Raw genomic sequence first — 13,028 nt, 5'->3', positions numbered from 1 at the left:
ATTCTATCCTGGATTATAATAAATTCATGGGGATGTAGATTAGAGATGAGCGGTGTTCGACTAGAACTGTTCGCCAATCTCAAATTCGAGCTGTTTTGGGCGGTGTTCGAGTTGTTCGACGAACCCGAACGATTTGCAAAAAATTCGGCTGTTCGAGGTTATGTTCGATAACTGTTCGTGCACCAAAAGCGTGTCCTGCATGTCTGGCGCTATTTTGAGCACCAATCATGCAGGGATTGCCTGCCACTCACTGTAATGCCACAGCCATGGTGGTTGTGGCATTATAGTGATTGCCCAAATCGATGGGAACAGTGCCAATAGTGAAACATGAAAAGCGGCAATTCAGCAGCGGCATACACCGGTACCCGACAATTTAGAACAGAAAGAATAGAGCTTCACACATAGATTAGATAGAAACAAGTCAGCCACATATATACGAAGTACAGTGACAGTGTTGCTTACTGTACTTGTCATTTAGTGTAAAGGATTTATCAAAAATAATAATAGTGTTTTCATGCACCGTCTCTTTAAAAAAGCCGGCCGGCAATTCAGCATCTGTACCCGACAATTTAGAATAGAAGGAATAGAGAATCACACACAGATTAGATAGATAGAAACATGTCAGTCACATATATATATGAAGTACAGTGACTGTTGCTTACTGTACTTGTCATTTAGTGTTAAAATAAAGGATTTATTTAAAAAAAAATTGGCGTGGGGGTCCCCATAATTTTAGGCTCTAGCGGAGGTTAAGCAGACGGCTGGGGCAGATGTTTAGCCTGGGAAGCTCCATGGGTATTACCCCCCCTCCCAGGCTTCACTAATATCAGCCCCCAGCTGAATACCTAGCCTTTACTAGCTATTAAAATGGGGGACCCCCCCAAAAAAAAAAAATGACGTGGGGTCCCCCCTATTTTAATAGCTAGCAAAGGCTAGGCAGACAGCTGGGGGCTGATATTAATAGGCCAGGAAGGGTGCCATGAATATTGGCCCCCTCCCAGGCTAGAAACACCAGCCGTCAGCCGCCCCAGAAATGGCGCATCCATAGGATGCGCCAATTCTGGCACTTAGCCTCGCTCTTCCCACTGCCCTGTAGCGGTGGCAGTGGGTAATAGGGCTGGGGTTGATGTCAGCTTATAATGCCAGCTGACATCAAGGCCAGGTTAGTAATGGAGAGGCATCTATAAGACACCCCCATTACTAATCCCATAGTCAAAGTTAAAAAAAGAAAACACAAACACCCAGAATAAACTCCTTTAATTGAAATAGACACATTCCTTTATTGTTCTAAATTAAACCATACTTACCGTCACGCCCATTCCAGCTGAAGCCAACGATCTCCTGCAATAAAAGTAAAATAATAAAGCAACATCATCCTTAACTTTCCATGGTTCCCACGACAGCTTCAGCTCTGCTACATCGAGATGACAGGCTGGACCGCAGCAGAACGCTGCCATCCAGCTTGCCATGCCGCAGACACTGAGAAGCGCAGGCTTGCTTGCGCTCCTCAGTGTCTCGCTATGACGGCATAAAGATGAGACGAGTTCATGTCCAATGATCTCAGCTCACCTCATGCACGTCACTGACAGCGTGGGAGAATTCTCACGCTGTAGCGCTGAGAGCAGGAGAATTTTCCCACGCTGTCAGTGACGTGCATGAGGTGAGCTGAGATCATTGGACATGAACTCGTCTCATCTTTATGCCGTCACAGCGAGACACTGAGGAGCGCAAGCATGCCTGCGCTTCTCAGTGTCTGCGGGATGACAGGCTGGATGGCAGCGTTCTGCTGCGGTCCAGCCTGTCATCTTGATGTAGCAGAGCTGAAGCTGTTGTGGGAACCATGGAAAGGTAAGGATGAGGTTGCTTTATTATTTTACTTTTATTGCAGAAGACATTGGCTTCAGCTGGAATGGGCGTGACGGTAAGTATGGTTTAATTTAGAACAATAAAGAATTGTGTGTTTATTTCAATTAAAGGACTTTATTCTGGGTGTTGTGTTTTTTTTAAATACTTTACTAGAAATTCATGGTGGTCATGTCTAATATTGGCGTGACCCCATGAATTTCGGGCTTAGGGCCAGCTGATAATGCCAAGCTGGCCCTAACCCCTTTATTACCCAGTGAGCCACCGCACCAGCGCCCTGGATGAGTTGGGTACAGCACCAGAAGGTGGCGCTTCTATGAACGCGCCATTTTCCGGGGTGGCTGCGGACTGCAATTTGCAGCGGGGGGGACCCAGAAAGCTTGGGCCTCCCTGCGCTGCAGATTCTAGCCCCCAGCTGCCTAGTTGTACCTGGCTGGACACAAAAATAGGGCGAAGCCCCACGTATTTTTTTTTTTAATTATTTCATGAAATTCATGAAATAATTAAGAAAAAAAGGCCTTCCCTATATTGTTGTGTCCGGCCAGGTACAAATAGGCAGCTGGTGGTTGGGGGCAGCCCGTTCCTGCCTGCTGTACCTGGCTGGACACAAATATAGTGCGAAGCCCCACGTCAATTTTTTTTTTAAATTATTTCATGAAACTAGATGGTGGCCCGATTCTAACGCATCGGGTATTCTAGAATATGTATGCGGCAGACCCGGCGCAATCAGCAGAGCGGTGTTTAAATTTGGCGCCAAAATCGCTGACTGGTCGCGGCCAGTAACCGTGACCAATCAGCAAAGCGGTGTTGAAATTTGGCGACTATATCGCTGATTGGTCACGGGCGGCGGTTGCGACTAATCAGCAGAGCGGGGTTTAAATTTTGCGCCAATAATGCTGATTGGTCGCAACCGCAACAAATCAGCAAAGCGGTGTTTAAATTTGGCGCCAATAACGGTGATTGGTCACGACCGCGACCATTCAGCAGGGCGGTGTTTAAATTTGGCGGCAACAATGTTGATTAGTCGCGGCCGGCGGTTGCGACCAATCAGCAGAGCGGGGTTTAAATTTGGCGCCAATAATGCTGATTGGTTGCGGACGGCGACCGCGATCAATCAGCAGAGCGGGGTTTAAATTTGGCGCCAATCTCACTGATTGGTCGCGGCCGCTATTTAAATGTGGCGCCCAAATCGGTGATTGGTCGCGGAAACTGCCCGCGACCAATCAGCAGAGCGGTGTTTAACTTTAGCGCCAAGATCACTGATTGGTCGCGTGCGGAGAGCGCGACCAATCAGCGAATCGTATTGGTGAGGACCGGGGAGCGCCGCTGCCTGGTCGGATACTTCCGCTGCGAGAAGCCGGGAGATGAGCGACTGCTCGCAGCAGATGTATCCCGACCCGCAGCTCCGCTCCCCGGTCCTCCCTTGACACCCTAGCCGCTGATCTCCCCACAGTATCCGCATGGTGTTACAAAGATCCGGACATTTGTGTTAAAAATCGCTGATTGGTCGCAGGCGCTGCCCGCGACCAATCACCGATTTGGGCGCCAAATTTAAATATCGGCCGCAACCAATCACCGATCTTGGCTCCACATTTAAACACCGCTGTGCTGATTGGTCGCCGACGCTGGGCGCGACCAATCACCGATTTTGGCGCTGCATTTAAATAGCGTCCGCGACCAATCAGTACAGCGGTGTTTAAATGTGGAGCCAAGATGGGTGATTGGTCGCGGCCGATATTTAAATTTGGCGCCCAAATCGGTGATTGGTCGCGGGCAGCGCCAGCGACCAATCAGCGATTTTCAACACAAATGTCCGGACCTTTGTAACACCATGCGGATACTGTGGGGACCTCAGCGGCTAGGGTGTGAAGGGAGGACCGGGGAGCGGCGCTGCGGGTCGGGATACTTCTGCTCCGTGCGCCCGCTCATGTCCCGGGTTCTCGCAGCAGAAGTATCTGCACAGGCAGCGCCGCTGACATCCGTGCGGCTAGGGCGTGAAGGGAGGAACGGGGAGCGGCGCTGACATCCAATTGGTCGCGGCCGCTATTTAAATGTGCCGCACAAATCGGTGATTGGTCGCGGTCAAGACGGCGACCAATCACTTATCTTGCCGCCAAAGTTAAACACTACTGTGCTGATTGGTCGCGGACGCTGCCCGCGACCAATCACCGATTTGTGCGCCAAATTTAAATATCAGCCTCATGCACGTCACTGACAGCGTGGGAAAATTCTCCTGCACTCAGCGCTTCAGCGTGAGAATTCTCCCACGCTGTCAGTGACGTGCATGAGGTGAGCCGAGCTCATTGGACATGACCTCGGCTCATCTTTATGCCGTCACAGCCAAACACTGAGGAGCCCAAGCAAGCCTGCACTTCTCAGTGTCTGCGGGATGACAGGCTGGATGGCAGCGTTCTGCTGCGGTCCAGCCTGTCATCTCGATGTAGCAGAGCTGAAGCTGTCGTGGGAACCATGGAAAGGTAAGGATGATGTTGGTTTATTATTTTACTTTTATTGCAGGAGATCGTTGGCTTCAGCTGGAATGGGCGTGACGGTAAGTATGGTTTAATTTAGAACAATAAAGAATTGTGTGTTTATTTCAATTAAAGGACTTTATTCAGGGTGTTTGTGTTTTCTTTTAACTTTGACTATGGGGTTAGTAATGGGGGTGTCTTATAGACGCCTCTCCATTACTAACCTGGGCTTGATGTCAGCTGGCATTATAAGCTGACATCAACCCCAGCCCTATTACCCCACTGCCACCGCTACAGGGCAGTGGGAAGAGCGAGGCTAAGTGCCAGATTTGGCGCATCCTACGGATGCGCCATTTCTGGGACAGCTGACGGCTGGTGTTTCTAGCCTGGGAGGGGGCCAATATTCATGGCACCCTTCCTGGGCTATTAATATCAGCCCCCAGCTGTCTGCCTAGCCTTTGCTAGCTATTAAAATAGGGGGGACCCCACGTCATTTTTTTGGGGGGGGTCCCCCATTTTAATAGCTAGTAAAGGCTAGGTATTCAGCTGGGGGCTGATATTAGTAGCCTGGGAAGCTCCGTGGGTATTACCCCCTTCCCAGGCTTCAAACATCTGCCCCAGCTGTCTGCTTAACCTCCGCTGGAGACTAAAGTTACGGGGAACCCCACGCCAATTTTTTTTTTAATAAATCCTTTATTTTAACACTAAATGACAAGTACAGTAATCAACACTATCACTGTACTTCTTATATATGTGACTGACATGTTTCTATCTATCTAATCTATGTGTGATGCTCTATTCTTTCTGTTCTAAATTGTCGGGTACCGTGCTGAATTGCCGGCCGGGTTTTTTAAAGAGACGGTGCATGAAAACACTATTATTTTTTTAAATAAATCCTTTACACTAAATGACAAGTACAGTAAGCAACACTGTCACTGTGCTTCTTATATGTGTGACTGACATGTTTCTATCTATCTAATCTATGTGTGATGCTCTATTCCTTGTCTAAATTGTCGGGTACCGGTGTATGCCGCTGATGAATTGCCGGCCGGCTTTTTTAAAGAGAGCGTCTTCTGAGCAGCTTGTCAGCTTTTGGACACCTTTGAAGGTGTTTTCTATGTGTTTCTATGTGTTTTTGTTTGCCTGCCATTGTTTTTAACGGTGTTCTAAGGTGTTCCACGAACAGTTCCACGAACATCCCGGTGTTCGACGAACCGAACCCGAACACTACGTTGGTGGCTCAACACTAATGTAGATCTCTCAGATCAGGTCCTCAAACCACACAGTGCCATGCAAAAAGCTAAAGTATGGTACAAAAAGATGACCGTGCACATTGTACCGATGGCAGTGTGCAATGCTTTTGTGCTCTTTCGGTATGCAGGCAATACGGGGACCTTCCTTCATTTTCAGAAGGTGGTCACCAAGGCCCCCTAATGTTTGGCCCACAGAAAGGTAAGGGGCCAAGTATTTCTGAAACTGATGGTTCCCATATTGTACCAGGGCAACATTTTCCCCTATGATGAGGTTCCCCAAACTGCAAGGAAGGAAATAACACAGAAAAGGTGCAGAGTATGCTCCAAGAGGGGGAAATACTAAAGGACACAATTTACGATTGCGAAACCTGGCCTTTGCATTAAGGATTCCTTCAAAGCGTACCATAAATTTTTAAAATTTGGTTTTACCCTGTTATCACAACACCCTTTTATAATCTGATGTATTCTGCACAACTTGCACATACCACCACATTAAAAGTTGAATTTTATAGTTATGGAGTATGAAAATAGGCTTCGATGCAATAGAGACATGTTGGCGGTTTACTTGGGACAGGGCAGCTGACCTTTCCTTTTAAACATCATTCGTCTGCTTTTAGCGGCAGGTGTCGGCAACCACCAGGTATGGTTTAGGCTCCGTTCCTTCAACTGCTCTATACACTTGCACCCGATATCCACCTTGTAATATGTATATGTCGGGAAAGGGTTTATGCTTTAATCCTAGGTTATTTTCTATTTCAAAGTAATATTGGAAATACATTTCTGTTTTGTAGCAGTAGCTTTGTTTCTATTACCTTTTTTAAAAAATCCAGTTTTAATGGCTGTCATTTGCTTTACAATTAATTGCTTGAGTGAAACGTGGTGTTTGCTTTTTTTCATATTTCCATTTTCTTTCTGAACAGGTGCGGTCATTGGTATTTGATCAGAGTGGTACATATCTTGCAATTGGAGGGACAGACGTCCAGGTTTATATCTGCAAACAATGGGCTGAAGTTTTGCACTTCACAGGTCTGTTTCATGGTGACAATGGGGCTTTTTAATACGAACTATAAATGTTATCTTTGTGCAGATTGAACAACATAATGAACATTTATTAATGTTAGATTGACAGGTGGAAAAATATTTTCTTCCTATCCTGCTGAAGTGTAAGGCCTTATCCATTTGTCGGTATTTTAGTCTGTATTTTGCATCAGTTTTCGTAGGCTTCATGCACAAATCACATGCAGATTTTGTAACTTTGCTGCGGTTTCGCCTGCGCCATATTTTTTGTATGTGACATCCTCAACCTTGCAGTGCATAGGCTGAAATCCGCACCAAAATCTGTGCCTTGGAAGACGTGGGGGTTTTGGGGTCCATTTGTTTAACTCTTTTAAAGACCTAGATACCCAGATATTTTTTTGGTCTTCACTCATTTTTTTTCTAGTTCCAAAAGCCAACTTTGTATTTTTCCATTGACTAAATATACAACGCGTTTCAGCTAAACAAGCTTTCTCAGGATATGTAGCATAGCTGGTAAGGGGTTAAAAGATCCATTTCTCCATTCCGGTAAACTCAATACATCTTATTTTAGTCCATGCATGTATATCTGAGTCGGCCATACAGGTATGTTATGCTATTGAGAGGTGTAGGGGGCTGTATGGGAAATGTATTCCCTTGTGGAAATCCGTCAGGCGGAGCTGTGTCTGCAGGCCTCTCCATATACCACTGATGGAGGCTGTATGACGAGGTCCTAGGAGACTTCAGAGAAATAGTCGTACCACTGACTGACTTTACCACCAAATCAATGTAATGCTTAGTTTCTAGTGTACCTGGAATAAAAAGCTGAGGGGTCCTGCTACCTGACACCGTATTCTTGGGAGTAAGGCCTATGTTACATCCCTTGTGAACCCTCCTATGCCCTTGCATATGAGTCCAAATATGGTGTGACTCAGGAGCTCAATTAACCCGTACCCACTTCATGACATAATGGTAAATCATGTATTGGGAAGTTGTTAATGTATACAATTTAGCATGAGGCTTGAAGTTATAGCATGTTGACATAAGGAAGACTTAAAAAGGTTTTCAAGTTGTAGCTCTTTTTATAGTTGAAATGTATCCCTAGCGCTTACTGTTTTGCCAAGTTTTTAACACTTACCATTCGGATACAGCATTAAAGAAGGCAACTACTTGCAATATAACGCAATTTTATTTATAATAGTTCATTTAAAAGATAAAATACAAAATTAAAGGAATGGTATGATATGATATTGCGTACACTTTTGTAAATGTTAACATGCAAAGGTTAAGTACATATACTCACGTCCTCACCAAGCAGCTTTTTAAACATAATCGGTTTGGAATATCAGAGAAGCAACCACCAAGACAGAGAACCTCTGGAAATATCATAACACTGCATGAGTGTCCCTACTTATGCAGGTATTACAACATTGTACACGTATAAATACAGGTACACGGCTTCTGCTTCTGTTTTAGTCATGTTTCTCTGACCTTATATAGTGATCTACACTGTTATAAGTTTAGATCACCTTTGCCCTGTCTTTGGGATTAGATGAATCAGAGATACAAGGCAAGCATCAGACAATGGGGGCAATAAGCCCACACAATTCTGAGGCGCTCAAGAATCACATAACTCAACAGCAGACAAAGGTTAAACAAATCCCCGTGTTTTACAGTAACAAACAATAAACAAGACTATTTGAGAGGTATAAGACGCACCGGACCATAAGACACACCCCAAATTTTAGGGTGGAAAATAGGGAAAAAAATATTTTTATAAGATGGTGGTCCGTCTTATGGTCTGAATAGGTATCTTACGTGGGGGGTGGGTGGAGCGGGGGTCACAAAAGGCAGGGCTCTTCAGGAAGCTGGCGGAAGTGGAGGAATGCTGCGGACCCTGAATGCGAGAAGCCGATGCTCCAGCAGCTGGGAGTTGTGGTGGTGGTGGAGCAGGATCGCAGGGCCCTCCGTTCCCTTCCTCAGGAACCCGGCGGCTGCAGCAGAATAGGTGAGATGTTGGGGGCCTGGCAGCTGGGACCGGTGTCTTGCTGTGAGCAGCTGCCAGGCCCCCAACATCTCACCTATTCTGCTGCAGCCACCGGGTTTGTGAGGGAGGGAACGGAGGGCCTTGTGATCCTGCTTCACCACCACCGGTAAGTTTTACTTTCAGACCATAAGACGCACCCCCCCATTTTCCTCCCAAATTTGCGGGAAAAAAGTGCGTCTTATGGTCCTAAAAATACGGTAATCAGTTCTCAAGATTTTGTCACCATGAACATTGTCTGTGTGTAAATATCAGGCAAGACTTTGTCACAATGAGCAATGTCTATCTGTAAATGTATGACCAAAAATGCTGGTCTGTCATGGTTTGAATGCACTCTGTATATTTTAACATGGACTTAAAATATCCTTTTCTATGTTCACACTACACTTACTCCTTCAACAAATAGTGATGTCAAGTTAATTCCTTGTAAGATTATTTTCTACATTTTTGCTTCTCTGCAGATCACAGTGCGCTCACAACAGGTCTGGCATTTGGTCAAAATGCAAAGTTTTTGGCATCTACTGGAATGGATCGGAGTCTACGCTTTTACAGCCTTTGATGTGACTGTCTGGACATCTTCTAATGCTCTTGGAACCACACAACAGATGACAATGCACAACTTGCTCATGACTTGTAATATGATAACATCTGTGTGATTGATAACTATTGGAGTGTATTTTCTGCAGAAGCTAAGATGCTACCTAAGCAAAACACACTCTCCTGCAGTTTTGACTTCTACTCTCCTTTTTAACAGTTTTTTTATGCTGTCACCTTACAGAGTTATTCCTATCTGGGATATTTATATAATATCCAAAAGATATGGCATAAATGTCTATAAGATGCAGACATCACCGCTGGGACCCACATCTATCTCAAGATAATTCTGTGAATAACCTTGTTCTTAAAATAAAAATATATGTGGCTCCCAGATGGGCAAATGCCTTTTAAAAGGCATTGTCCAGTCCCTCAAAAACATTTTTATTAGGTTTTTTTTTTTTTTTTTAACAAAAGCTTGGGTATAAAATATCACTGTCTTTTTCTATTTACTCACCTTACCAATTTGATTCTTGGCTTGCAGCTATAACATTTATACACAGACATCAAACTTGCTCTTGTGGACACTACTGCAATAATCATATGTCCTTGTCGAAACATCATTATTGAAGGTCATGAGCCCCAGTGGAAGACCCTTTAAAGGGATTGTCCATTACTTTAATCTGATATTGATGACCAACCCTAAGGATAGATCACAAAAGACAGTGTGGATACAACGCATTGGACCTTCACGATGAGCTCCTGCGACAGATGGAGCCAGACTTTACCATTTATACACTGGTAGCTGTTGCCGAGATTGGCAGCTCATCTCTTGTTCCCTTCAATAGGAGCTGAGCTGCAGCAACATCCCCAAATGGCCTACACAACTGTGCTGTTCCTTTCTGTACACGGTTTACATCTTTTAGAAGCTGATGGCAGCAGACTCCCACTGATCTCATATAGGTGATCTATGTCAGCGATAGCTCATCATATATCAAAGTAGCGAGGTGACTATTATTCAGTTTATTTCATAACAATCCAAACTTTTGTTTTTTTCTTCTCCTCAGTACTTTTTTTTTAAACCAGCTTCTTATTAGTTGATCTAAACTTGTTTTGGCATTGTCATGAAAAGCACAGTTTTGATCTTTATTTCCCTGCATTTAGTAATGTGTTTTTTTTAAATTGGTAATGAAATAGTGGGTCACTGACATTGGTTTGTGCATATTTCCAAAATAAATTTCTTTTGTAAGTAAACACCCTGTGCACATCTCAATATAAAAAGTTAAACAGGGTTCTCTGAGAATGTGATCAAAATGGCCAATATCTTATATTTCAAGTTACAACCCATCCTGGGCACATGTCAACATAGGTACAAAATGTGTCTCTGCTATAAGGCGGAGGAGCAGCATCATGCATATGCATAACTGATCTTCACAGTCATCTGCAGAACTGAAACAGGTGGGGAAAAAAAATTCTTGGCTGACAGAGCAGGACTGAAAAATAGAGAGTCCGTTCTGCTCAGTCGATCTCCGGTTTCTGAAACTTGCTGAAAAGCTTTCAGACGGAGCAGAATGGGTGTACAATGAGCACGGAGTAGAACTAAAGCAGGAGAGAAAAAAGCCAGTTGTGCTCAAGTCAGCCAAGGAGAAGTTGTTGTTTTTTTTCTCCTTCTCCTTTAGGCTATGTGCCCACGATGCAGAAATGCTCTGGATTTTTTCCTGCATCTCCCTGGTAGAAAAAACGCATGCGGATTGTACATGCGGATGTACATGCTTTTTCCTGCCAGGGACATGCGGAAATGGAGCGTTATTCACTGACATTTCTGCATTCGGATTGATAAGCTCTTTCCAAGCGATTAGCATCACTTGGAAAGTGCTTGTGATAACTAGGTCACACTATATAAATCCATGCAACCGGCATGGATTTATATAGTGTGACCCGAGAGAGTGGTTAAAAGTAAAAAAATAAATATATACTTACCCTCCGATGGCCTGCGCTGGCTTGCTTCGCTCGGTGCCGGCAGTGGTGGATTGAAAGACCTGCCGACGTCAGCTTCGCGTGACCCGTCACATGACTCTGACGTCAGCGCAGGTCCTTCAATCCACTGCAAAGTACCGGGAAGCAAGCAGGAGCGCAGCGCGGGCCGCCAGAAGGTAAATATACATTTATTTTTTATTTTATTCTTTTTTTTTTTTTTTTTACTGATTTTTTTAATGGTACCTGGGTGTGAATGAGACTCTCCTCCTCTCCTCTACACCCGGGTACCATCCACACATTAGAACGCGCCAATTACGCAAGTACAGATGCAGTCTTGCGGAATTGGCGCGTTCTAATGCAAGTCAATGGCGGCAAAAAAGCAGCATTTCCGCAAAATAATTGGTAGTGCTGCGTTTTTTTCCGCAATGATAATCCACAGCGGAAATTTCCGCAGCATGTGCACAGCATATGTGGATTATCATTGGGGAACATGGCAGGCCTTCTACCATGTGTTTTTAATGCGTTTCCGCAGCTGCCGAAACGCATTAAAAACGCATCGTGGGCACACAGCCTTGGTCTGCTCTGCCGATATTTGAGCAGATCAGGCATGCTTGTTTATGATACTGATCTTCAGTCTTACAGTCGAAATGGACATCTCAAGCAGTTTTTATTTCAGTCTGCATCCCATCGTGACATGTGCTTAGGACAGGTTGCTGCTTGAATTATGTGATTTCAGCCATTTTTGTCACATTCTCTGAGAACCCCCTTTTAGTGTTTGTGTTTTTTTTTTTGTTTTTCTGCTCATCCAGCCTAAGAAAGCAATCTATCATTCTCTCTCTAGGTACACACTGAATGAAAAAGTATTTACTTTTCACCTTCACTCACATTCAGTTTTGCTACTATAAATGTTGAAATTTGTGCATATATTTGGTACAGTTGAAAAAGACATTAAGGCTGTGTGCCCATGATGCGTTTTTTAAGCGTTTCCGCAGTGGCAAAAGCACTGCAGAAACGCTTAAACGCATGGTAGAAGGCCTGCCATGTTCCCCAATGATAATCCGCATGTGCTGTGCACATGCTGCGGAAATTTCCACTGCGGATTATCATTGCGGGAAAAAAACGCAGCACTACCAATTATTTTGCGGAAGTGCTGCATTTTCACCGCCATTGACTTGCATTAGAACGCATGTATTCCGCTTCACTAGATAAGGACATGCGGAATACATGCGTTCAATGTGCAGATGGTACCCAGGTCTAGAGGAGAGGAGACTCTCCTCCGGACCCGGGTACCATAGTACCTGTAAAAAAAAGAATAAAATAAAAAATATTATATTTACCTTCTGATGGCCTCCGCTGCGCTCGTCCTCCCTTGCCGGCAGATCGCGATGAACTGGAAGACCTGCGCTTACGTCAGTCATGTGAAAGGTCTCGCGACGCTGACGTCGGCAGGTCCTTCAATGTACCGCGATCTGCCGGCAGCCAGGACGGAGCGAAGCAAGACTGCGGGGGCCATCAGAAGGTAAGTATAGATTTATTTTTTACCATTCTTTACGGTCACACTATATAAATCCATGCAGTTTGCATGGATTTATATAGTGTGACCAAGTTGACAAGGACTTTCCAAGTGATGCTAAAATCGCTTGGAAAGCGCTTGACAACCCTCATGCGGAAATCCATGTGAAGAACGCTTCACATCCGCTTGTCCCTGGCAGGAAAAACGCATGAACAATCCGCATGTACAATCCGCATGCGTTTTTTTTGCCAGGGAGATGCAGAAGCGCTCAGAAAAAATCCGGAGCATTTCTGCATCGTGGGCACATAGCCTAAGGCAATTTTATTACTATCTCAACCCTTTCCTGACATATATACTGG

General features: G+C 44.8%; 1 protein-coding gene across 1 annotated transcript in view; it reads left to right on the top strand.

Moving 5' to 3' along the window:
• PRPF19 (pre-mRNA processing factor 19) overlaps positions 1–10,433 on the top strand; it is an 88,571-nt gene extending 78,138 nt beyond the window's left edge. The window contains exons 15-16 of the mRNA XM_073686123.1: positions 6,508–6,613; positions 9,107–10,433. Coding sequence (XP_073542224.1) covers positions 6,508–6,613; positions 9,107–9,204 — 204 coding nt within the window. The 3' untranslated portion in view covers positions 9,205–10,433. The remainder of the gene's footprint in view (positions 1–6,507; positions 6,614–9,106) is intronic.
• Positions 10,434–13,028: the final 2,595 nt, after the last annotated feature.

The sequence above is a fragment of the Phyllobates terribilis genome, unplaced genomic scaffold (assembly GCF_046119375.1).
Source record: "Phyllobates terribilis strain yellow unplaced genomic scaffold, ASM4611937v1 Scaffold_5__5_contigs__length_657084704, whole genome shotgun sequence".
Classification (NCBI taxonomy): domain Eukaryota; kingdom Metazoa; phylum Chordata; class Amphibia; order Anura; family Dendrobatidae; genus Phyllobates; species Phyllobates terribilis.
This window is presented reverse-complemented; position numbering and strand designations above follow the sequence as displayed.